The sequence below is a fragment of the Nannospalax galili genome, unplaced genomic scaffold (genome assembly GCF_000622305.1).
Source record: "Nannospalax galili isolate Female #2095 unplaced genomic scaffold, S.galili_v1.0 scaffold146, whole genome shotgun sequence".
NCBI lineage: Eukaryota > Metazoa > Chordata > Mammalia > Rodentia > Spalacidae > Nannospalax > Nannospalax galili.
Window position 1 is genome coordinate 9,148,615 of NW_008357929.1, and position 22,035 is coordinate 9,170,649.

The 22,035-nt window shown below is 48.4% G+C and overlaps 3 protein-coding genes and 1 long non-coding RNA gene across 16 annotated transcripts in view; 1 reads left to right on the forward strand and 3 right to left on the reverse strand.

The window, feature by feature from the left end:
* Positions 1 to 1,343: 1,343 nt before the first annotated feature.
* CUNH17orf49 (chromosome unknown C17orf49 homolog) lies at positions 1,344 to 4,003 on the reverse strand. 6 transcript variants are annotated; one of them, XM_008855875.3, is made up of 6 exons: positions 3,856 to 4,003; positions 3,592 to 3,686; positions 2,939 to 3,040; positions 2,131 to 2,318; positions 1,810 to 1,914; positions 1,344 to 1,594 (listed from the first exon to the last, which is right to left on the reverse strand). In XM_008855875.3, the coding sequence occupies exons 1-6, from the start codon at positions 3,997 to 3,999 to the stop codon at positions 1,530 to 1,532; spliced, it is 699 nt and encodes a 232-aa protein (XP_008854097.2). In that variant the 5' UTR covers positions 4,000 to 4,003; the 3' UTR covers positions 1,344 to 1,529. The 6 variants fall into 6 exon arrangements, with proteins under 6 accessions (XP_008854097.2, XP_008854098.2, XP_008854101.2 ...); XM_008855876.3 differs by having other exon boundaries at positions 1,344 to 1,590; positions 3,856 to 4,002; XM_008855879.3 differs by lacking the exon at positions 2,939 to 3,040 and having other exon boundaries at positions 1,344 to 1,590.
* Positions 4,004 to 4,263: 260 nt separating this feature from the next.
* Positions 4,264 to 6,177, reverse strand: Rnasek (ribonuclease K). 2 transcript variants are annotated; one of them, XM_008855882.3, is made up of 3 exons: positions 5,770 to 6,139; positions 5,030 to 5,106; positions 4,264 to 4,556 (listed from the first exon to the last, which is right to left on the reverse strand). In XM_008855882.3, exons 1-3 carry the CDS (start codon positions 6,067 to 6,069, stop codon positions 4,415 to 4,417), a joined length of 519 nt encoding a protein of 172 aa, XP_008854104.2. In that variant the 5' UTR covers positions 6,070 to 6,139; the 3' UTR covers positions 4,264 to 4,414. The 2 variants fall into 2 exon arrangements, 1 of the variants encoding a protein (XP_008854104.2); XR_003847418.1 differs by having other exon boundaries at positions 4,493 to 4,556; positions 5,678 to 6,177.
* LOC103752174 overlaps positions 6,122 to 22,035 on the forward strand; it is a 30,537-nt gene continuing 14,623 nt past the window's right edge. For 3 of the 7 annotated variants that reach the window (XR_003847422.1, XR_003847419.1, XR_003847423.1), the window contains exons 1-4: positions 6,122 to 6,260; positions 7,985 to 8,178; positions 9,652 to 9,783; positions 19,651 to 19,736. This is a non-coding gene — a long non-coding RNA (uncharacterized LOC103752174). Of the gene's footprint in view, positions 6,449 to 7,984; positions 8,179 to 9,651; positions 9,784 to 19,650; positions 19,737 to 20,961; positions 21,499 to 22,035 lie in introns of all 7 variants that reach the window. The other 4 variants (XR_003847421.1, XR_003847420.1, XR_001872105.2 and 1 more) reach the window with 3 other exon arrangements.
* Positions 6,597 to 21,817, reverse strand: Alox12 (arachidonate 12-lipoxygenase, 12S type). Its single transcript, XM_029557497.1, has 14 exons — positions 21,677 to 21,817; positions 20,995 to 21,211; positions 19,868 to 19,949; positions 19,640 to 19,762; positions 19,411 to 19,514; positions 18,997 to 19,157; positions 17,696 to 17,839; positions 16,084 to 16,293; positions 12,721 to 12,807; positions 12,333 to 12,502; positions 11,693 to 11,814; positions 8,404 to 8,504; positions 8,111 to 8,281; positions 6,597 to 7,990 (listed from the first exon to the last, which is right to left on the reverse strand). The coding sequence occupies exons 1-14, from the start codon at positions 21,809 to 21,811 to the stop codon at positions 7,811 to 7,813; spliced, it is 2,007 nt and encodes a 668-aa protein (XP_029413357.1). The 5' UTR covers positions 21,812 to 21,817; the 3' UTR covers positions 6,597 to 7,810.

Genomic DNA, 22,035 nt, shown 5'->3' on the forward strand with positions numbered 1-22,035 from the left:
TGCTAAGAGTTTTTGGGGGGGTGTGTCACAAGGGTAGTGGTGGTGGTAAAAGGTGGGATGGGATATGGAAGGTTAATATTTGGGTTTTACAGGGTACTATTTTGATTTCCAAAAGAGATTTGGTGTTCTGGAATGTTCTTTTCAGAAATCAAGTCTTGGACAGGAGAAAAAGGCTAAGGGAAGGCCTAGGGTAGGGGGTGGGGAGAGGCATGTTTGTCTCTGCTTAAACGTGGCTCTCAGGGGTGGGCCTGCCTGCCTGGGCCTGGTGAATGGGCTGATGAGTGTTGCTGTGAGGGTGGGCCGGGGGTTTTGGGGGGCCCTGAGAAGTCAAAGCAGCACTTAGGGTTGAATTCTTGGCCCTCAGGTCCAGATGGTCCTCTTCTGGGTTCTCCTGAACCCCTTTCCCCCTGGCCTCCATTTCCTGTCTTTGGCCTCCATCTTGTGGCAGGCTCAGGGCCCAGGGCGACTTCCGGCCCCCCTCTCTCAACCATGTTCCGGCCCCACCACCTCTGGACTGCCAACTCCCAACCCTGCTGTCCTTGGCCCTGTCTCTCCTAGCATTTCTCTTGGGTTCTGACCTAGGGAGGGAGGAATGGACACAGGAAGCCTTGGGTCCCTGCCCTTACTGAGCCGGAGGCAATCTGTTGGTCTTCCTCAGTTATTCCCTATTTCCTCTGCCCCATCCTAGAGATCCCCAAAGTAGAGTTCCTACAGAGGGAAAGAAGGTTCTAAGCTCATCTTCCAGTTGCCTGCTAAACCACTGTTCTTGGTTCCTGGTTCTTTCCAACCTTTTTGGACCATGCTTGCCAGTCATACCTTCTCATCTCCCTACTCTTGGTGTGTGTATGTGCTGTCTTCCTCTCATTCTACCCTAATCCTGCCCCCGCCCCAGCAGCACACTGTGGTTTGTACGGCACTGTGGCCACGTCCAAACCACACTGTGGTGTTAGAGCGAGGGTGGGGGAGGCACCGCTGAGGCCTGGTCCTGGGAGACCACCCTGGAGAAGCAACACAAAAAACATCTGGGACACTGGGATGAAGTTCTTGAAAAATGGGGCAGAAGTAGGAAGCACTGGAAAACAGCCCCTCTAAAACCCCCAGGTAGTGTAAGTGTGACTAGCTGCCAGAAACCCTGGGAGTAAGTTCTGGCTCTACAGAGCAAAGTGGAGTCTTTGTTGCCCACACCCAACTCTCCTGGCTCTAGCAGCACAGAAATATTGGCACTGGGTAGCAAGTCTGCCAATACTGGCTGTGCTGCTCCAGACAGGGTAGTGAAAGCTACTGAGAAAGGGCTGGGCCCAGAGGGCTAAGGAGAGGAGAGGGAACAGCAGCTGACAGCACCATGCTGAGAGAAATCTTTATTATTTTCTGTATAAAAATGTCCATCAGATAGAAGCCAGAGGGTGAGGGCACGTGGTCATGAGGAACAGCCCGGTGGACCACTCCAGCAGCCTTCTGACCCTCTCTCATGCAGTCCTTGCTCAGAGTCTCAGGTGATCCACAGGTTCAGGTTGAACAGGGTGGAAGGTTCAGCAGGAGAGTAGAGGAGCATCAGCGGAGGTCGAGAGAAGGCCAGAATCCAGGGTCAGGCTGTCTGGAACAGGAAGTAAAATGGACCGAGATGGAGCGAGCGAGCACCAAGTATGTTTCCAAGATCCACCCCCTGCTCAAATACCATGCTACTGACTGACCCAGTCTTCTGTACTTCTGAAGCCCATACCTGAGGAAGGGGCTTCTGCTGGACCCTCCCCTGCCATCCAGGTGAGCACTTCCCCACCCCAGCCAGTGTGGGAGGAGGAGGACTCCTACCCTGGTCAAAGTTGAGTTTCTTGGCTGGAGGAGTTTCTCCTAGCCCTTCAATATCCACCAGGTCACTGTTGGTGTCGGAGTCGTTCAGAGCACTGAGTGTCACATCTGGGAGGGGGCACAGGCTAGGTTTTAGGTTTCCCTGTGTTCCCTCCTCCCATCTTTCCAAGCTTCATGCTCTACACCCCCCTACCCATTTGGGAACCACCACAGAGAATGGAGGAGAGATCCATCTTTCTTTCATCTAGGCTAGGCCCAATTCTCTCACCAAGCCTCAGATGGGACCTTTAACCCTACCCTAAGCAGCATCTCCACAGCCCTTACCAGCTTTCTGTTTTTTTAGGGGAGGACCCCCAGCTTCAGGAACACTGGAGCTGCCAGGTGGAGGGGCGGTTGGAGGTGACAGGACACCAGATGTCACCTTCTTGGGCCCTTTCTTGGGTGACTCAGCTGGAAGGGGGATGCCGGAGTCTTCATATACCTTTCGTTTCACTGTGGTCTTTATCTGAGCCCTGAAGAGAAGAGAGAGCAAATCAGGGTGTCATCAGAGAGGCTGAGCGCTAAGGGGAGGGGAGGGGTTAATGGGCCACTCTGAAGGAATTCTGGGAGTTCCTTTGTAAGCATTCAGGCCAAGGCCTCAATCAATGGATAAGGGGTCTCCCTATCCCCTATCACTTAGGACTGATGAGATACAGAGTGGAATCCTTGAACTGAGTAGCCAGAAAGGCCCATCCCATGATCCTCCTTTGGGGGAGATGTATAGATGTGTATGGCTTGGAGACTGATAGAGTAGATTGAGACTTATTCATCGATCCTGACCAACTAGTTCAGAATCATATCATGGAAACACTAGCCTCAAAAGATCTATATAAATAACAAGGTAACTCCTATTATCAAATACAATCACTGAGTATCTTCAGCACCCTGAAAATCAAATTCTCTGACTTGCATTTTTTGACTTTCTGACCAACTGCCACAATTCTTATATTCTTTCAGTCCTCAAGGGAATCCTAACAAAACTAGCAACACAGTAGGAAAGATGCTCAGCTAGGAGTTCCCAGGAAAATGAAACGATGGGTAAGGAGGAAGAAAGCTGCCCACCCCCCTTTCTCTGCCAGCCACCCTCCCTCACACTGTCCGTTCCTTGATGACACAGCTGATGTGATTAAGATCGTCCCCAAATCGCTTCACAGCGGCCCTCAGCATCTCTATCTCCGTCTCCGTCCACTTCGCACTGTCAGAAGGGAAGGGGAGAAGAGGAATAGCAAAAATGGGAGGAGAGGGTGGAGCCAGCCCACAGGCTATGCATTCCACAGCCAAGCAGCCTTTGCCCCCCAATCTCTGGGACCCCCCCCTTGAGAAAAGTCCTGGGGATGAACCCCTAACCACATGAAATTGCATTCATAGCCACTTTAAAACATCTCTCTTCATCAACATGTAACAGTTGCTATGAACAACCTACTGAAACCAACTCAACAGGTAGGGAGACCCCCTGGGTGATCTGCAGCAGACTAGGGAAGTCCACACGGCTTGGGGGAAAAGGGGGGTGGTAAAGAGAGGGTCTGTGTTATGTCGGTTTGTACCAGGAGACAACTGAGTCTAGATCGTGGACCTCTCGTATCACCTGTCCTTCACTCACTAATTCAACCATGATTTATTAACATTTCATTTGCGCTGTGCCTGACACAGAGGAATTAACATACATCCCTGCCCTATGAGAGTTGTGCCTGTGACTTGAGTCCCAGCGCCCGCTCTCGGCGTCCAGTCCTTGCTGGGCTCACGTACCCAGCGGGGGAAGAGTCCGACACGGGATGCAACTGCATCGTCAGCTCCCCGAGCTTCGTGAACGCGGCACCGGCCGCGGAGAAGATCTCTCCAACCTGGAGGCGGAGCAGCATTACTGGGGGCCGGCAGCGCGCCTTCCCGCCTGGAGCCCCTAGCCCCACCCCAGCCTCGGACCCGCCCGCCCCCCCGCACGAGCCCAGAACCAGGCAGGGGGCCCACCCTCCCGTGGCCGCCAGGGAGCGCAGTCCGCGAGGGAGGTCGAACCTTGGTGGACGCTGACGTCATGGCCCCGCGCGCCTCCTCACGGGGACGCTCCGCTGCCGCCACCACGCGAGCTGGGACCACAGCGAGCCCGGCCTCCGGCCGCTCAGCTCCCGCGCAGGAAGTCCCGCCCTCCCCACAGCCCATTGGCTCAAACGCGGCCTCTTCCCCCAGTCACTTAGGCCTCCTCGACGCCGGGCGGGAGACGAGGTGGAAGACACCGCCTCACTTCCGGATGGTTTCACTCCACTTCCGTCGAGGGGTCGAGACTGTGAGGGGAAGGCCGACCTCACTTTTTCGCTGTGGCCCGCCCCCTCGCTTAAAGCACAGACGCGAGACTAAGAGAAAGCTTCTCTTTATTGTAGGTAGCGTTAGGCGAGGGCGCAGGGGAGGCGGTGCGCGGTCACGGGAGTCCCCTCCATCGGGGCTGGAAAGCAGAGGACCAGGGGTCCGGTCTCCGCAGGGTCACCCGGCAACGCTGAGGCCGCCAGAAGGGTGTGACCGACGGAGGAGTCTTTAAATAGAGGCGGGGGAAGAAGGGAAAGGCAGTCGGAGCTGGGCGCTAGCGCACCATGTATTCCTTGCGCTTATTGAGCCGAACTTGGCAGAAGGAGAAGCCTCCGAGGAGGAGGTAAAGGCCCGCGGCGATGAAGCAGTTGTAGCTGACTTGCTCGTAAAGGTTGTATATGTTCTGGGGGCCATTCCTGGAATGGAGCGTGGCAACGAAGCAGGAAATGTCAAACATGCCGAGCATCCAACAGGGCGTCTGTGCACCAGACACCATTCTAAGCTTTTACTGCGTTAGTCTCCCCGCCCCGCAACCGGATGGGATAAGTTCTATGACAGTATCCATTTTGCAGAAGTAGACCAAGGCACAGAAAGGCAAAATATCTGAAGAGGCCACATTTAAAGTAGCCGGCTCGCGATGGCCGCGGAAGCCTGATTTCCAAGGCTGCTAAGTGCATTAATTTTTTCCTTCTTTTTTTTTTTTTTTTTTTTTTTAGTGCTGGGTAGTGAAACTAGAGCCTTGCATGTTAAACACGCGTTTGTCCCTGATCGACACCCCACCTCTAACTGCTTTGTAAAGAGCAGCTCTCCTAGTCCCCTAACCTAGGGTCCCAAACACCCGGCCTCTAGCAGTGACCCTGCTACTTCCCACCTGCACCCAACCACTTACTCAAAATCTTTCTCCGTGAAGGGAACGTCCTCAATTAACACCGCGGAATGGACATTGAAAAATATTCCGAGCATTATCTGAAAAAGGGGAGTGGGGAGGTTAACAGATTCCAGCATCAGACCTCTGGGTCGCTCCCTAAACTCCGCCCATTTCTAAGGTTGGCCCAACACCTGTGCCGGGGATTAACCAGAATGAGGTGGGAGCAGGGGTGGCTGTAGCTGGTTTGGGACGCAGCCACTTAGGATAGGGCGTAAGGTAGGTCACCGAGTACGAGTGCAGGGCAAGCGGGAGTAAAGTAAGCAGCGCTCTAAGACTCGTCATTCTCCAGGGACAAGGCGGAAGGGATGGGGGAAACCAGCGCTTCTTCCTATTTCTGCAACTGACGGCCGGTGGAGTCCTGGAGAAGCAGGGCCCCGGCTACCTATTTCTGGGGCCAGCGCACGTTCCCACGCCGTCGCCTCCACTCATCGAAGTATCTCTCAAGGCACTAGCTAGTCTTCTCTTACCCTGAGGGATCCCCAAGTTTACCAGACCCGGCCCCCGTTCCCAGGGTCTCCTGTCACTAGCACCCTTTCGCTCTAGTTCCCCATTTCCAACCTGAGCTCCGTCTCGTCCTCCCGCCGCTAGCTAGCCAACCAGTCTCCGAACCTGTGTGCTTCCCTCTGAGGCCTGGGGTTTCTGGCCTTCCAGCCCGCCAATCCCCGAGGCCCGCTGGGATTCGGGTCAGGCAGTGCCCTCACCAACATGATCACTCCCCAGGCGCTGAGGACGATGCCGCAGGCAGCCAGCTTGGGTCCACAGCACAAGAGCGACGCCATGGGAGTGGAGTCGGGGAGCGCGGGGTGCGAGCAGAGCGCAGAGATGCAGCCTGGAGACGCCGGAGACCAGAGCTGGATTTGGGGGGGACGAGCAGGACGGAGGGGGCGTGGCCTCGGGCGGAACCACCCCGCGGGGGCAGCCGGAAGAGCGCTGAGCACCCCGCGGGGTCCAGACCTCGGCGGGAAAACGCGCCGTCTGCAAGAGCAGCGGCAGCTCCACATTAGTTCTTCTGGATGCAGGTAGCGCCTCGTTAGCGCCGTGGAAGCGTGGGCCCGAGCGTCTGTACTCCTTCCCTCCCCCATGTGGAATGGAAGGCGCAGCCGTGTCACGTGACCCACTTTGACACGTCACATGACCAGGAATGACCCACCACCTGGTCTCCGGAAAAAGATCAGCCCTGACTGAGCTGCTGGTTAGTGGTGGGTTCTGGACTGTTGGGATGAGAAGCGTGGAATTATTTAAGCTTTTCTTTCCGATACCTTAGTTTCGGGCTATCTTCAGTGACAGGACGGTGAGATGGGTTTACCCAGAGCGCGTGCACGGCTGTCGCCTCTCGGGTCACTTCTGTATTCGAACCCAGGGCATAGATGAAGAACTCAGGTTTGCACTAAGCTTTTTAAATTAATTTTATGTGTATGAGGGTTTTTTTTTGTGGCCTGCGTGTGTGTAGGTTTACCACACGCATGACACATTGCCTGTGGAGGCCAGAAGAGGGTGTTGGATCCCCTGTAACTAGAGTTAAGGATGTTGTTAGCCACTGAGTGGGTGCTGGGAACCAAACCTAGGTCCTCTGGAAAAGCAGTCAGTGCTCTTAACTGATGAATCATCTCTCCAGCCCTACACTGATCTTCTTTTATCCATCCTAATAAAGACAAGGCCATTGTCACAAGACCCTGGAACCAAACAAACACTGTCATGGACTAGAATAATTGTGTGGCATTGTTCCGTATATTTTGTTCATATTGTTTTCAGAAGGGTTGTGAAAGAGAACTTGGAACTCGGGAAACTCTTAGTGATCACTGGGTATTAAACAGGCTGAAAAGGTTTTTTCTTTTTTTTTTTTAAGCCAATGTCTTACTATGTATAGCCATGACTAGCCTGGAACTTACCATGTAGACCAGGCTGGTCTCAAACGCAAGAGATCTGCCTGCCTCTGCCTTCTGAGTGAGTGCTGGCTGGGATTAAAGGTGTTGTCACACCTGACTAGAAATTGACTTTAAGCAAGAATTTCCTCTAACTTTAGTTTGGGACTTTGGGAGAACAAAGCTCTTTTGGGGAAAAGGTTTTTATTTGAGGCTAGGAACCCCATCCTTATTCAGGAATATTTGGGGCACACTTTTGAATAGGAGGAATGGGGTGGAAGGAAAATTGTAAAGGAAGAGGCAGGAATATACAAACTGGCCATCATGCTTGAGGTCTGGTTCCTGGGAAAAGGAGAGTTAGCGGAAGTTGTTGATTTCATGCAGAAATACCATTTTCTTTCCTTAGTCATGGCTCTTTCAGAAGTGGGGTTTAGGCCTGAGGCTTGTGAATTATATAAGGGCCAAATCTAGCCTGTGACCCATGCATGTCCCTCAACCAAAGTACTTTTATTTTTCATTTTTAGATTCTTGAATAAGCCAAAAGAATATTTTGTGACATGTGAAGTTTATGCCTCAGTGTTCACAGATAAAGTTTTTTTGGAACATCATCACATTCATAATATCTGTGACTGCCTTGATAGTGCAGTGAGAGAGCTAAGTAATTGTGGCAGAAACTGTGTGGCCTCCAAAGATTAAAATATTACCTAACTCTTTAGAGAAAAAAAGAAAATTAGTGCCCTGTAGTAGAATACTGGTATGGAGTGTTTAGTTGGGGGAAGAATTACAGTCTAGTAGCAGAGATTTAGGAAGACATGAAATCAAGATGGAAATGTCAGTCCTGGAGCTGATGTGAACTCTTCTAGGTGGTGCATCTTCAGGCTCAGATAGTGATACTGTTCTCTACACGACTCGGCTTGAGGTATTCATATGGAAGGTCAAGTTGCTCATTCCGGGCTGTAATCTCATTTTCCAAATTTTCCAAATCTGTCTGAAATTGGCTTAGTACAGCTTTGGCCTTGGGATCTGAGAAATATTTTTCTTTGTGATGTCCTAGAGGTATCTGAGACAGAACAAAGGATCATTGAGTTTCCAAACTGAAGACGGCAGTTCCTTGGCACAGCCCTTCACACTGCTATTTCCTTTCCAACTGTCATTCCCCTCTCCTTGAATCCCCTCTCACCATGTCTGGCTGACGGCGACCCAGATGCCATGTGATGGTCATTTGAAGACTGGATTTCTGAATATCAGGTAGTGAGCCCATCACCGTGGCCATTGTCACATCTTCCTTATTAATGGGTGGGGGCATCCGCATTGTGCATGGGGCATTAGGTACCCAGCCATACCAGTCCAGCTGGGGAAAGAAACTACAATCCTAGAACCATGGCACTTAGGATTTTAATTCCCACTTCTCCCTTGGATTTTCCAAAGTCTAGATACTTGCTTTTAGGAACCTAGGCTTTCAGCTGTCCATACCTGGCCCTGGTTGATGGCAGCATGCTGGGCAGTGCATGTGAAGACACACATGGTAAGGAAATGGCAGAGTTGAGCCCGGGACTGGAAGGAGACAGGGAAACCTGGCCAGGAAAGCAACAGGATTTAAAGGCTACAGCAGAAGAGGAAAGAGAAAGGCTGATGCTTTAATAGGTCCATATTTTAGAATGGATGTGTGCTTGTTCATTTTTTTTAGATGTATTGCACATGGGTTTCAGTCTTAGCTTAATCCTGTGTATCTTGGTAATTTTGGGTTAATTAGCCTCTCTGCATTTCATTTTTTCATCTTTAAAATGGATGTGGGGGTGCATGCCTGTGATCCTAGGTCAGAGGCAGGAAGATTGTGAGTTCTAGGCCTGCTGGCACCATTTTCTGCATGATACAGTGCGATCCTACCTTAAAAAAAAAAAAGTATCAAGGGACTGGAGGAATGGCTGGTTAAGAGCACTTGCTGCTTTTGCAGAGGACCCAGGTTCAGTTCTCAGCACCCACATGGTAGCTAACAACTGTCTCTAACTCCAGGGGATCTGATGCCTTCTCTAGCCTCTATGGACTCTGCATGCAGGAGGTACACTTCCATACATGCAGGCAAAACACTCATACACATAATAAAAATAAACATTTAAACACAAATTATTTAATTTATTTTTATATGTATAAGTATTTTGCCTACATGTATGTAAGTATACCACAAGGCTAGAAGAGGACATTGGATCCCTTGGAACTGGAGTTAACAGACAGGTTTGAGCTAATGTGTTGGTGCTGAGAACTGAACCGGGGTTCCTCTGCAAGAGTAGCCAGTGCTCTTAGCCACTGAGCCATCTCTCCATTCCATAAAATGCAAATTATTTTTTAAAAAGTACCAAAATCATCTGCTATTAAACAGTGCTCAATAAATAATATTGTGGAAGGATTAGGGGCTTAGTCTCAGTAATGAGTTATCCCTAGTCTCAGATTAAGAATTAATGATGTGGGGCTGGAGCGATGGCTCAGCGGTTAAGAACACTGACTGTTCTTTCAGAAGACCCTGGTTTGAATCCCAGCATCCACATGGCAGCTAACAACTGTCTGTAACTCCAGTTCCAGGGGATCTGACAGCCCCTTCTGTCCTCCGCAGGCATTGCACGACATGGGTGCACTTACCTACATGCAGGCAATACATGCATACACATAAAATAATAATAAATAAAATATTAAAAAGAATTTAATGATGCTTCCTCCTGTTTCCAGACAGGGAATCAAAGTCTCTGAGTTACAAGATGAAGAATAAGAAAAGTCCTGAGTTGGGCATGGCGGCACAAGCCTGTAATCTCAGCACTTGGGAAGCTGAGGCAGGAGGATCAATTCAAGGCCAGTCTCCTAGTAAGTAGGCAAAATGACCTTGTCTTAAAACCACAGCAGTAACAACAAAAACAACCAAGTTCTGGATTTTGAATACCATTGGTAAGAAGGGCTTGCCACAAAAATGGCCTCAATCATTTTACAGTGGATGAAGGAGCTTTCACTTGAATTGGTACATATATAATTACCCTGTTTTGTAGATAAGAAAAGATAAGAGAGATTAAATTGTTTGTCAGGATTACCTTAAGGGGGGAAAACAAGGTGACCTTGAACTTGGGTTCCTGACCACTAATCCATTACCCTTTTTAATTTTAGCATTCTTCCCCTTAAAAAGTCTGTCAGGAAAATTGGGCAAAAGTGAGCTCTGAAAATTGAGAGGATAAGAGGGAGGAGCGGGCGGGATGTGGTAGGTAGTGTACGCCTTTAATCTCAGTACTCAAGAAGCAGAAGCAGGCGGATCTCTGTGAGTTCAAGGCCAGACTGGTCTACATAGTGAGTTCCAGGCCAGCTGGGGCTACAGGGAGACCCTGTCTAAAAAAAAAAAAAAAAAAAAAAAAAAGACAGAGGAGAGGCTGAGACTAGATTAGTGGAAGTTAAAGTTAATATCCATCTTACAGAATGAATGCTCATGTTTCCACCCCAAAATTCAGACTTGAAATCACCAATATGATGGTATGTGGACATGTGGAATCTTCAGGAGGTAATAAGGTCATGAAGGTGGAGCTTTTGTAAGTGATGTTAATGCCCTTCTGAGCAGAGGCTGAAGAGCCAGTGTGCTCTCTGCCAGGTACAAGCATGCCCTCACTAGAACCTGAATACGCTGTCACACTGATCTCAGAACTTCAGCTTCCAGAACAGTGAGAAATAAACTTGTTGTTTAAGCCACCCAGTCTTTGGTACTTTGTTATTACAGTCCAAACTGACCAGGACACTGAATATTTGTTGTAAATCTTTAGATGTAGGTACTATTTGGGGAGGAAGATGGTTAGGGAGAGGAAGAAAAGACTTTTTGGACACATGAATCCAAAGAGTCAGGACTGAGAAGCACTAGAGAAAATTTGGTCCTGGAAGGGTGGGGGTAAACCCCTGATTCCTCGGGGAGAGGCTTTCTCCAGAGAACAGATGTTTGCTAATCACAGTGGTCCCCTACTCCATAAAGATTTGTACTTGTCCCACAGAGGACGTGGATGGTATTCAAGGTGTTGGTCTGAAGTATGGAGGAACAGGGACTGACAGGTACTGCACAGCAGTCCAGAATGGACTCTGGAGAGAGGAGACCCTGTGTTTAGGAGTAGCTCAGGAAAGGCTATTTCTTCCCTAGAGTTAAAAAAGAGCAAAGGTTGGAAGTTAATTAAAGGTAGTAGCTGCATCCTAACTGGTGGAGGGGAGTGAGTTCCAGATGAGCAAGCCAAAGAAACCTGGGTTCCAAGGATCAGGGTACTGAATTCACATCTGAGCCAAAGCATGTGTATTATAAGATCATCTAGAAATGGCCTTGCAATCTGGCAAGTGTGCAGCATGCCTGGACCCTCTGTGTGTAGTAGACAATAGCAGGCAGGAGGAAAAGGGAGGGCTAGCCATGGTCGTCCATCATGGTCTTTGGTGGAAAAATGTTCTCATATATCTTCAGGTAGGAAAATGGGGAACCATGAAGACAGATACCCCACAAGTGCTTGTGGTTCCAGTCTGGTTGGTCCCCATGCTCAACCAATGGGTAATGGGCATGGCTGAGGACCTGAGTAGGAGTTGATGGTCAAGGCCCCTGAGGAGGATATTCTGGGTATATAGAATAGTTCTGACTGTTTGGATATGTGTTAGATGCTTTCATGAATGGAAGGGACAGACTGGAGTTCTGTCCCCAGGGGGGCAGGTCTGGGAAGGGATACTCTCAGGGTTTCCCAGGAGCTCCTGTCTCTGGGACATACCTTACCTCTGTCCTGGGCCTGGCACAGCCCCACCTCAGTGATCTCGTGACACCAGGCCTGCAGCTCTGGGTCCCTCCTTACAGTGTCATCTCTCTGGTAGAAGAGGTGGATGATCCCCTCCACATACCTGCCCAGAGAAGGAAGCTGAGCTTTCTGAGAGCAGAAGCCTCAGCATCTCCCCTTTGCTCTTCTTTCCTGTGACCCTTAGTCAACTGATTCTCACTGTGCCTGGGTCAGATCCTGCCAAGACTTGCCTTTTGAGATGAGTTTTTATTTTCATTTTTCTAATTCATATTTTGCTCTATAGGGGGCCAAACCAAGGCCTTGCATATGTTAAGCAAGCATTCTGTCAGTGAGCTACGCTCCCAGCACTCCCCAGGTTTTTGGTGTATTAGTGTGAAGAGATACAGACTAGCAGTTCTAGTAATTCCCTAGATGTGGTTGCTAGTCATTTCTAACAAACCCTGATTCTTCCAGGTCTCTAGTCTCCTTGGGGACAGCCCTCCTCATCCATGTGTCCTGACACATTCTAGTCTCTCATGTTTAGCCCTCTGGACTTTCCTTACTGTTCCTTCTGGGGAGATATTCTTGTCTCAAGCCAGATCACACCCATTCCCTTTTGTTTCTCAGTTCCCTCTCACTCACCGGGCAGTGACTTCCCAGAGCCTTAAAGCATCCTGGGCATACAAAGCACTTGGGAGTTGTAGCAGGCCACGATCAGCCAGGTCATCAGGAGGACAGAGGGAACAGTAGGTCAGTTGAGCCATTGCCCTGCTGAGCAGTTGAACATGGCCTCCTCCACCTGTGCTCACTGCCTGGGACAAGAGAGTTGACAGGTCTTGATGGATGGAAGTGGGACTAAGAACCAAGGCCTTAGTCATACAATACTCAGAGATGTAGTTTGCAGATTTAAAGTCTTATATAAAGGGACAGGACTCATGGGTTAAGGCTTGAGATATTTATGGAGGTTGGGACCCCGAAGGTTTCAGGTCATTGGGAACTGGAAGATTAGGTGGCTCCATACCTTCCTTACCTGATCAAATATTCCTCCATCTGAGATGAGTTGAGTCCGGCCTCGGGTGTTGATTTCCATAGTATAACGGATGTGGGGGACTAGGAGCTGGGTGGAGATTTAAAAGAGTGCTTAATGGAGGCACACTTGAGTCTTTCCTTGTAAGGCCTGGCACCCGGCATAATGCCCTACTGTCCTCTTGATGCTTTTGTCCCTGCTGCTACCTTGACAGGGTGGTCTCCTGCTTCTCTGATCAGTCACTTATGTTCTCTAATTTCCTTGTGAGTTGTCCGCTGGAGTCACAGTGGCTAGGCTTTCAACCTACATGTTACCACTCTTGATTCTTGACCAAGTTAATAACTAATCTGCAATATCCTCATCTGCCAAGAGGGGGCAATAATAGGCTCTTCTCGAAGGGAGCTGTAGTGATGTCTGTGACTATGTAAGTAATCTAAGGACTTTGTATACAGAAAAGTTCCCCAACAATGACTATTATTCTCTTTATTTACTTCTGCCTTGAGTATAGGCATCTTAGGAATCAGCCCCTTTTGATTTTTAATATATTCTATTATTTATATCCTTATCGCTTAAGGTAATTTTATTTTCCTTTTAAAAGCTGTACCCCTGTTCTTTGGCTATTTCACTGTTGGGTTTTTTCAGAAATAGCTTGGGAGGAGGGAACTTTTATTCAGATTAGAGGCGATATATTAAGCTGCCTGCCTGAGCAGCAGAGGTATTGGCATCAAATCTGTTCCCCAGTTTGTTAGGCACTGTAGGGCCTCCTCTCTCTTTTCCTTGGATGTATAAAAGGCCAACTCATTCATTTCTTTTTGTCTTCTTTTCTACCTAATTAGCATTCAAGTTTCATCTGATTTGGATATTTGTTTGAATTGCTTGTGCCAGACACAGAAATGACTCAAGTGATCTCTTTTACAATAAAAGCAGCTCACACTGGTCTGAGAGTTTTCAGAAAATTCACAAAAGATGCCGAATGTTATAAAATACCCAAAGTCCATATGAGATAAGATGGCAAAGGGAAGCCCCTAAAAAAATTGCAAGAATTTTGGGGTAGCATTTAGTATGTGTTACATTTGTAGTTTATGTCATTTTATCTTTGAACAATTCAACTAAGGACCTTCTGTCATGGTTTTAAAAGTATGGCTGTCTAGGCTAAGGATGTAGCTCAGTTTGTAGAATGCTTGTGTAGCATTTACAGAGCCTCTGGGTTCAGGGTTTTTTCTAGCACCCCATAAACTAGGCATGGTGATGCATGCCTTTTATCCAAGCACTTGGGAAGTGGAGGCAGTAGGATCAGAAGTTCAAGGTCCTCCTTGGTTATGTAGAAAGTTTGAGGCCAATGTTTTGAGACCCTGTCTCAAAAATAAAACAAAAAAATAATGCAGACATCTGATAAATAGCAAGGCCAAGATTTAGGATTTAGACCCAGAAATCAAAATCCAGAGTCTGAACAGGTAGGTGGCCCTTGGGACATTTGCACAGTTAGCCATATGTCCTGTAACCTCAGCAGTTTGCCATGGATGAAGTTGTTTCTGTGAGTGGAGGCAGGATGGGGCTGAGCCAGAAAGCAAAAGTTTAAGTGTGAATAGAGAGGCTTTCACACTACCTATTCACACTGAGTAGAAAATGTAGATGCAGGAGGCATCATGGGAGAAATAAAACCCAAGATACTATTAGTTAGACTATGTTACCAAAAGGGGTAATTCCAAAGTGGTCATAGCTGTGTTGGCTGGGCTTGTGGATCCAGATAGAGGCACCCAGTTAAGCATGTAAGTTGTTCTTACTGAGTACTCATTTGAATACCTCACCTACACTTTCTAGTCCATGTAGCTAAAGCCACACACCTCATTTTGCCCCTAAATTAGCCCCTAACTTTACTGTTTTCGACAATTATGCTCGTACAAGCTTATATCATTTTTATGCTGTCATATTCTGTGTGTGTAAAATGTCATCAAGATTTTGAGACTATTAGATTTGTGTGTGTGTGTGTGTGTGTGTGTGTGTGTGGGTGTGTGTGTGTGTGTGGGTGAAAGCCATAGCATACACATGCCATGGCTCATGTGTGGAAGTCAGAGGACAATTGTACAAGTTGATTTTCTTCTACTACTATGTGGGTCCTGGGGATGGAACCCAGATTGTCAGGCTTGGCAGCAGGTGCCTCACTCACTGAGCCAGCTCACCAGCCCTTGAGAATCTTTTTAAAGCAAGCTCAAGTCTTAACTTTGTTGCCTCTGTCTAGCAAGAGATACTGAACTCAGAGTATTTTTAGCACAGTACAACACATTGTTTAGCCCTGTAACTTTTCTCTCTTCAGTCTTGCTTTCGGGCCTGCTCCAGCTTCTGTTTCTTCCCTTGTATTTGTTTTTCCTCTCCATTCCTGTCACCAGCATGTTAACCATATCTTTGTTCCTTTCACTCTTGAGCAGAGGTGAGTAGTCTGCTGGGCTCTTTCCTCACCTTCTGATCTGTTCCTGAGTAGCTGACTGCTCAACTGGGGTGGACCGTGAGTACTCTACTCCTTAGAGGTTGACTCTTGTCATTTCAAAGTCCAGTTCTAGATACTGTCTGTCCATTCTTTTTTTTTCATTTATTTGTGTGTGTATGTGTGCATGCACATGAGTGTGCATGTGAAGGCTAGAGACACATCAAGTGTCTTCCTTTACTGCTCTCCACTTTATTCACTTACTGTTTATTTATTTAGAGACAGGGTCTCCATGTAGCACTAGCTGGCCTGGAATTCACTATGTAGACCAGGCTGGCCTTGATTTCACAGAGATCCACCTGTGTCTGCCCCCTGAGAACTGAGATTAAAGGTGTGAGCCACGATACCTGGCCTCCACCTTACTTTTTGAGACAAGGTCTTTAACTGAACCTAGAGCTTGTCATTTTGGCTATATTGGCTGGCCAGAAAACCCCCAGAATCCACACCCAGCTTTTACATGAGTGCTGGCTCTAAAGTTGGGTCCTCATGCTTGACAGTGAGCACTGTACCCACTGCGCCATCTCCAGGCCTCTCTAGTTAGTTCTTAGTCACTTGTCTTCCTAGATAAATGCTATTTCTCCAATGGTGGGATAAGACTTCTCCCCTGCCGCCCCGTCTTCTAACAGTATTTTAACTATACTGTAAGTCCATTGCTAGGATGTCTGAATGTTTGATAATTTCAGAGATCTCTCTTATAAAGTATCTTGAAGAAATGCTAAGTGACTCATCTTGATTAAAATAACAGTTCTAGGGTTTTGATACAATCTTGTCTCCCTTTCACTCACAAATTGCTATGAAGTTTTTTTTTTTTTTTTTAATCTCTTTTGAGCCTGAGAGATGAAGCTCATTTGGGTCTGAGGAACATGGGATAGAAGAGTCTATACCTTGAAGATAGGGTGCAATCCTGGGAGGCACCTCATGGTGGCGACAGCAATGACCTCAGCCACCAGATGAGTGTTCAGCAGGTGAAATTGGAGTTCTTGAAGCTGGAAATCTGAACTTCGGACCCACATCTTAGCCAAGAGCCAGGCAAGTGGAGGATCTGAGGGCAGGAACAATGTTGGAGCTGGGGAGCTGGGATTGGGGGGCTGAATCTGGGAAAACAAGAATTGAGTATTTATTGAACACCTATGTATTGATAAGGTCACAGTTCCTGGGGAAATGGACCAAGCAAGACTTGCTCTCTAGAGGCTGATCCTCTGGAAGAAAGGATAAGAAACCTGTCACTCTGCTGTGGTACCATTATGAGCAGGTTGAATGCAGGAGAGATGGGAGTCCAGAAAGGAGGCCTTAGCAGTGCTGTGGGAAAATATGGGGCTGAGAGATTGAGTGATGGGATGGAAAGCAAGTTTTGGATTTATGAGATTATTGACAGTGTTCATCAATGATTGATGGGAATAGCAAGGAGAAAGTTCAGAGACAATGGGCAGGGTTAGGTGTCACACGCCTTTATTCTCAGCACTGGGGAGGCAGAGGCAGGCAGACCTCTCTGAGATCAAGGCCAGTCTGGTCTACATAGAGAGTTTTAAGACAGCCGAGGCTACAGGGAGACCCTGTCTCAAAAACAAAACAAAACAAAAAAGAGACAATGGATGTTCGGAGTTAGAGGTCATTTAGAGATTAAACAGTGATCCTCAGTGTGGTCCTGAACTACTTAGAATCAGCATTACTTTGGAACTCATAAGAAGTGCACTTTCTTGGTTACCACTCCAGACATACTGCACCAAAAAGGCTGGTGGTAGGACTCAAACTTATTTCTTTTTGGGGTGCTAGGGATTGAACCCAGAGCCTTGTGCATGTTAGGTAAGTGCTCTATACTGAACTACATCCCCAATCCAGAAACTGTGTTTTTAACATGTGCTTGAGGTGATCCAGAAACACATTAATGTTTGAGGACTTCTGATTATAGGATTGAGGACTTCTGATTATAGGATGAGAACTCAAGAGGTCATCAGGACTTTAAAAAAATCTATTTATGTTATGTGTATGAATATTTTGCCTGCATATGTGTAGGTATAACACATGCATGCTTGGTGCCCATGGAAGTCAGAAGAGGCCATCAGATACACTGGAACTGGAATTACAGATGATTGTAAGGTGCCATGTGGATGCTGGGAACTGAACCCAGGTCCCCTACAAGAGCAGCAGGTGCTCTTTACCACTGAGCCATCTCTCCATCACTCCTCTAACCCCCTTAAGATCTTACTTTGTAGCCTAGGCTGGCCTGAAACTTGTTATGTTTCAAGGGTAGTTTTGAACTCATGATCCTCTGCCTCTAGAGTGTTGGGATTATAGGTATGCACTACTGCACCCAGCAACTATTTTAACTCTTGAATAAGTACTTCCATTTGTGTGAGTCAGGGGAACCTAGGCTGTGAAATGAGAATATTTTCCAGTGAAGAGAGGGCCTGGGAGCCAAGTACCAAGAAATTGGGCTCTTGGGAGCAGAGGTTTTAAGTGAATGGTGTTAGGAGCGAGATGCTTAGGGCACCTTACCTGGATAACCATGGGTAGCAGCTTCCCATTGGGGTCTAGCTTCAGCATGACAAGAGGGGCAGCCACGTACTGCTGCTCCCCTTGGATCACATTGGCTGGAATTCCATCTAGCAGGATAAAGTCAGCTTCAAACAGTGAACCATTCTGGAGAAAGGAGCAATGTATCCATTTTTTAGATTTCAAAGGGTCAGACAAAGGGCAAGACATTTGAGGCTATTGACTCCAGTGTCTTGCCATTGCCTTAGGTCAGTTCCAGAATCCTGTTGGCAGAGTCAGAGTACCTGGTTGGTCCAATTCTTCTGATCTTACAGTAAAAAACCAAAAAACCAAAAAAACCCCCAACTTAATGAAGGTAGATGTCTTGTGAGGGATGTGTGTGGTAGATCTAGGCTCAGAACCACACATGCTTAGGCTAGTTTGTATCATAGACATTATCAATCTGATTCTGTCCAGATGGCCAGTTCCCCTGCCCTGTCACCCCCAAGTGGTATGGTCTGCTTTCTGCTTTTGGCTCCCATTAGCAATTCCTCTTCCACTCTATACAGATCTCGCCTACTCTGAAGAATGTTCCCCAGAGCTTCCCCTAGCTACCACTGCCACTGAATCCAGCTTGCATGTGCATGTGTACACAGTCACCCTGCCTAGGGTTATCCTCCTGGTGGGCAGTACATCCCTCCCAAACTCATTGTCTAAAAGTTTCCAGAAAACTTCCCTGAATCCCGTTCCACAGACTTTGCCTTTTTACCTGCATGAAAACTAGAGGATGGACCAAAGACAGCTGTTGAGAGAGCCACCATTGGGGAGAGTTGGTCTTTAAGGGGGTGACGCTAGTTTAACCAGGCTCCAGTGGATAAACTCACACCAAGGGACATCTGGGGAAACAAACTTGACTCCCTATGCCTTAACATATATGACATAATGCATGAAATCCACCCCGGGGGGAGTTATGGGAGAGGGGAGAGATAGGGGATAGGGTCTAAATATGAATTGTATAGTTTAAAAAAATAGCGTCATTGTTGCTGCTAATACCTCTGGATTCAATCTGTGCCCTAGAAATTCATCCTATTTTCCCATTCACACCAGAATCCTTGTACTTTTTATGCTGCATTGTCATTTTTGGTTGTGAGCCTGAGCTTTTAATGGCTGAGCCAGCTCTCTAGGCCTGCACTGTCATTTTTAGATCTTTTTTTCCAGCATGAGTCAGTTACAAGGGTTCCTCCTTTCCTGTAGCCTGACTTTGGTGTCTCATCTTTGCCAGTTTTTCTATACAAGTAGAACAATGCCAGGCAGGAGGGGAGTACCTGGAGTTCTTTCTTCAGCTGTGCTTGAAGTTCCTCCATCCCTGACGGCAGCACCAGTCTGGAGGGCAGAGAGGTGGACTGTCTCAATAGCATAGGGTTGGCGCCATTGAGGAACTGGTAGCCAAAAAACTCATCATCCTGCCAGCGCTGGTGAACCTTCTCTGTGGGTTTGGAGGTACAGCACAAGAGGGAGATTTACCACACCCTGGATATTTCTGTTCTTTAGAGTCTACCTCAGGGATTTAGACTATTCTATACCCAGCTCAGCCCACTTATTTTTTTTTTTTTCAATTTTGAGGCCTCTGTGAGATTATTGGGTATAATGTGCTTTGATTTGGCAAGGAGCTACAGGGTCATACATTGTAATGAAAAAGGGCCACTAAGGGGTTTTAGAGATTGGGGGAAGCCACTGACCAGCCAGGGCACTCTTTTGTCCCCAGAAGATCTGATCAAAGTCTTCTAGGCATTTCCAACTGCTCAGGAGGGTGTAAACACGTTTGAGGACCATCTCCAGAGCCCTAGGACAGGTATTGAGGCATGAGCCCATCATCTGACCCTCAGCTCCTCACCACAGACCACCATGCTTAGACCTCCCAGCCTCAATGCCCTCATGAGCTGCAGCTGTTTTTTTTTTTTTTTTTACCCTGCCTTCAGTGTCCACTCAAAGTCCAGCCTTTTCTCCTCATGGAATCTCATATTTGGAGGTAGATCATCTTTACAGTCTGCATCTATTGTCTGAGGTAAGCCTTCCTTCCAGGTAGCCCAGCTATAAGATGGGGACAACACTTCAGGGAGAGTGTTGAGGTCAGTGATGGGGGCAGGGAAGGGGAAAGGGCAGGACAGCTGGGGGGGCCTGTGGGTGGGTGGTCACCGATAGATCTGTCGTCTTTCCTTCAGTTCTTTCTCTCGATGCTTCTGGAAGACATCCAAGGTGTTGTCTCCTGCCAGGCGGGCTGGGGAGACATTATGATTAGCTGTACGTTTCTGTCTGGCTTTGAGCATTCTTGCTTGTAGTCAGAGCTCTTGTTTCCAGTTGTTGCTCAGTTGCGTTTACTCTCCAGCTCAGCCTCACTTGACTGGTCCCTAGACACATTCATCCCATCCTTGCCTATCTTATGCTCCCAATTTTACTTACTTTAGCCTATTATCTCTTTCCTGAAGAACAGAATCTCGTATTTTCCACGTTTTTCTTGTTCCTTAAACATCTTTCTCTACCTGAACCTATATTGTCAATATCCAGTGTTGGGGGAAAAAAACTCACCCTAATTAAGGTGATCAAAGTCTTTATCACCGGTGGCCCACACCATTGCTTTGATTAATTTCCTAAACTTCACCTGTCCTCCAGAGTCTCTGTCCCTTACTCTCATTACCTGACTTACTCTCTTGAGCTAATCATATTTATCAATGTGTTCTCTCACACTTACCTGTTTCAAAGTGCTGTTTCATCCTTACCGCCCTGGCCTCCATATGTTTCTGTTCATCTCTCTCTCTTACTTGTTTCCTGTGGTAAAATCTTGAATTTTTGCTGCTCTTCACCCTCCTCCTGCCAGGTGTTCCACATCACTCCAGTCGAAGTAACTCTCCATCCTTATACCATTGTCCCCACAGCTGTCCTTGCTCACTGGCCTATTGTATGAGCCCCCCTCCTGTCCCCTGCCCTAACCTGTTCTCAATCACATAAGTCTTTGTACTTTTTTCTGTTTCTGATTTCCTCCACAGCTGCATGGCCTACTCCCAGTTTAGGAGGACAGGATCCCTAGTTCACTTATTTCCCTTTTAACTCATTTGTAGCATCACTTATTCTGGCTAATGCTTTAGGAATCCATACTTCGGGTTTCCTGACTCTCATCCTGGATGGGGACTCTGCACCTGTGGGTTTCTATCCTTTCTTGAGGTCCCCTCTGGTCTTCCTTAGCCCTATTCCCTCCTCCCCCACCCTCACCTTCCGCACTCCTCCCCCTCCAGGCTACTTGCATACGGTGAGCAGGCAGGTCTCACCCGCTGCCTGCTCACCGGTGCCCTCCGGCAGGCTCAGCACCCCACCTCCCTGCACCCAGCGGTAGCAGGGAAAAACTGCTTCGGCACTGGTTTCAGTGCCCTGCACGGTGATGAGATCGCAGAACCAGGCGTCGTCCACCACTGTGTGCTGTTTGTGAAGTTTCACGAACTGCAGCGGCCCCAGGTCCTCGGGAACATCGAAGACAAACTCCTCCTCCTGTGGGGACCAGACACGCCAGACTGAGTAGCAGGCACTCTAGAAGCCTTCTGTGGCTGGAGCCGGCCTTTGGGGAGCCTGTTTACCACAGAGGGCAGAGAACATCTGGCTTCCGCCCCTCCCACCCTCAAATCTGTCGGCTGGGTCTAAAGTGTCCATTCTGGGCCAGTCTGCAGCACGCTGACCACAGTGCTCTGAACCGACGACGGGGCACCGTCATCACCTGTGCCATCCCAGTCTGCGCTCCCACCACACTCGTGCTTGGAAGAGGTCACGTCTGACCACAGGTCCTATATTTACCGTCTCTGGGGCTATTTATGCAGGAGGAGTTGGAGGATGCCAAGACAAGGGTCCGGGAGGGAGACCAGACTGGGTCTATGACTCTCGGTCCTGCAGCCCACGCAGAACTCCTGGGTCGCGCATCCCCGCCCCCGCCCGCCCCGAGCTCAGCTCTTGCCCACTGACCTTTCCCCGCGCCGGTCGCAGCTGCAGTTCCAGCTTCGCCTCCCCGTGCGCCCCAACCAGCCACAGCCCCACGCGGTTGAGTGATCCCGAGAAGAGCCAGGCCCCAGTGACGACGCTGATGCGGTAGAGGACCATGGCGCCCTCTGGCCGCTCAGGGAAGGGGTCTAGGTGCTGTTCAATCCGCAGATCGCCCAGGGCGTCCGTTGCCTCAGGGCCATTCCCAAGCCTTTAAAAGATGGACCTGTATCCCCGCCTTCGCAATTTCTAGGCACTCCCAAGTCTCCGCCCTGGACTAGCCTGAACCTGCTAGCCCCACCGTAGAGAAGGCTGTGGGGAAGGGCTGTGCCTCTGGGTCGGCT

Bases quoted from the DNA above. Each gene is read 5' to 3' on its own strand.
- Rnasek (XM_008855882.3), bottom strand. From the start codon at position 6,069: ATGTGGAGCTGCCGCTGCTCTTGCAGACGGCGCGTTTTCCCGCCGAGG. The intron at 5,107-5,769 runs GTGAGGGCACTG...CCCCTTTTTCAG, and splicing joins CCTGGGGAGTGATCATGTTG to ATAATGCTCGGAATATTTTT. The intron at 4,557-5,029 runs GTAAGTGGTTGG...GCTCCATTCCAG, and splicing joins TTCACGGAGAAAGATTTTGA to GAATGGCCCCCAGAACATAT.
- CUNH17orf49 (XM_008855875.3), bottom strand. From the start codon at position 3,999: ATGGGCTGTGGGGAGGGCGGGACTTCCTGCGCGGGAGCTGAGCGGCCG. The intron at 1,915-2,130 runs GTAAGGGCTGTG...GCCCCCTCCCAG, and splicing joins CCTAAAAAAACAGAAAGCTG to ATGTGACACTCAGTGCTCTG. The intron at 1,595-1,809 runs GTAGGAGTCCTC...TTCCTGTTCCAG, and splicing joins GAAACTCAACTTTGACCAGG to ACAGCCTGACCCTGGATTCT.
- Alox12 (XM_029557497.1), bottom strand. From the start codon at position 21,811: ATGGTCCTCTACCGCATCAGCGTCGTCACTGGGGCCTGGCTCTTCTCG. The intron at 21,212-21,676 runs GTCAGTGGGCAA...TGGTCCCCACAG, and splicing joins TGCGACCGGCGCGGGGAAAG to GAGGAGGAGTTTGTCTTCGA. The intron at 17,840-18,996 runs GTACTCCCCTCC...TCCTTTCTCCAG, and splicing joins AGCTGAAGAAAGAACTCCAG to AATGGTTCACTGTTTGAAGC.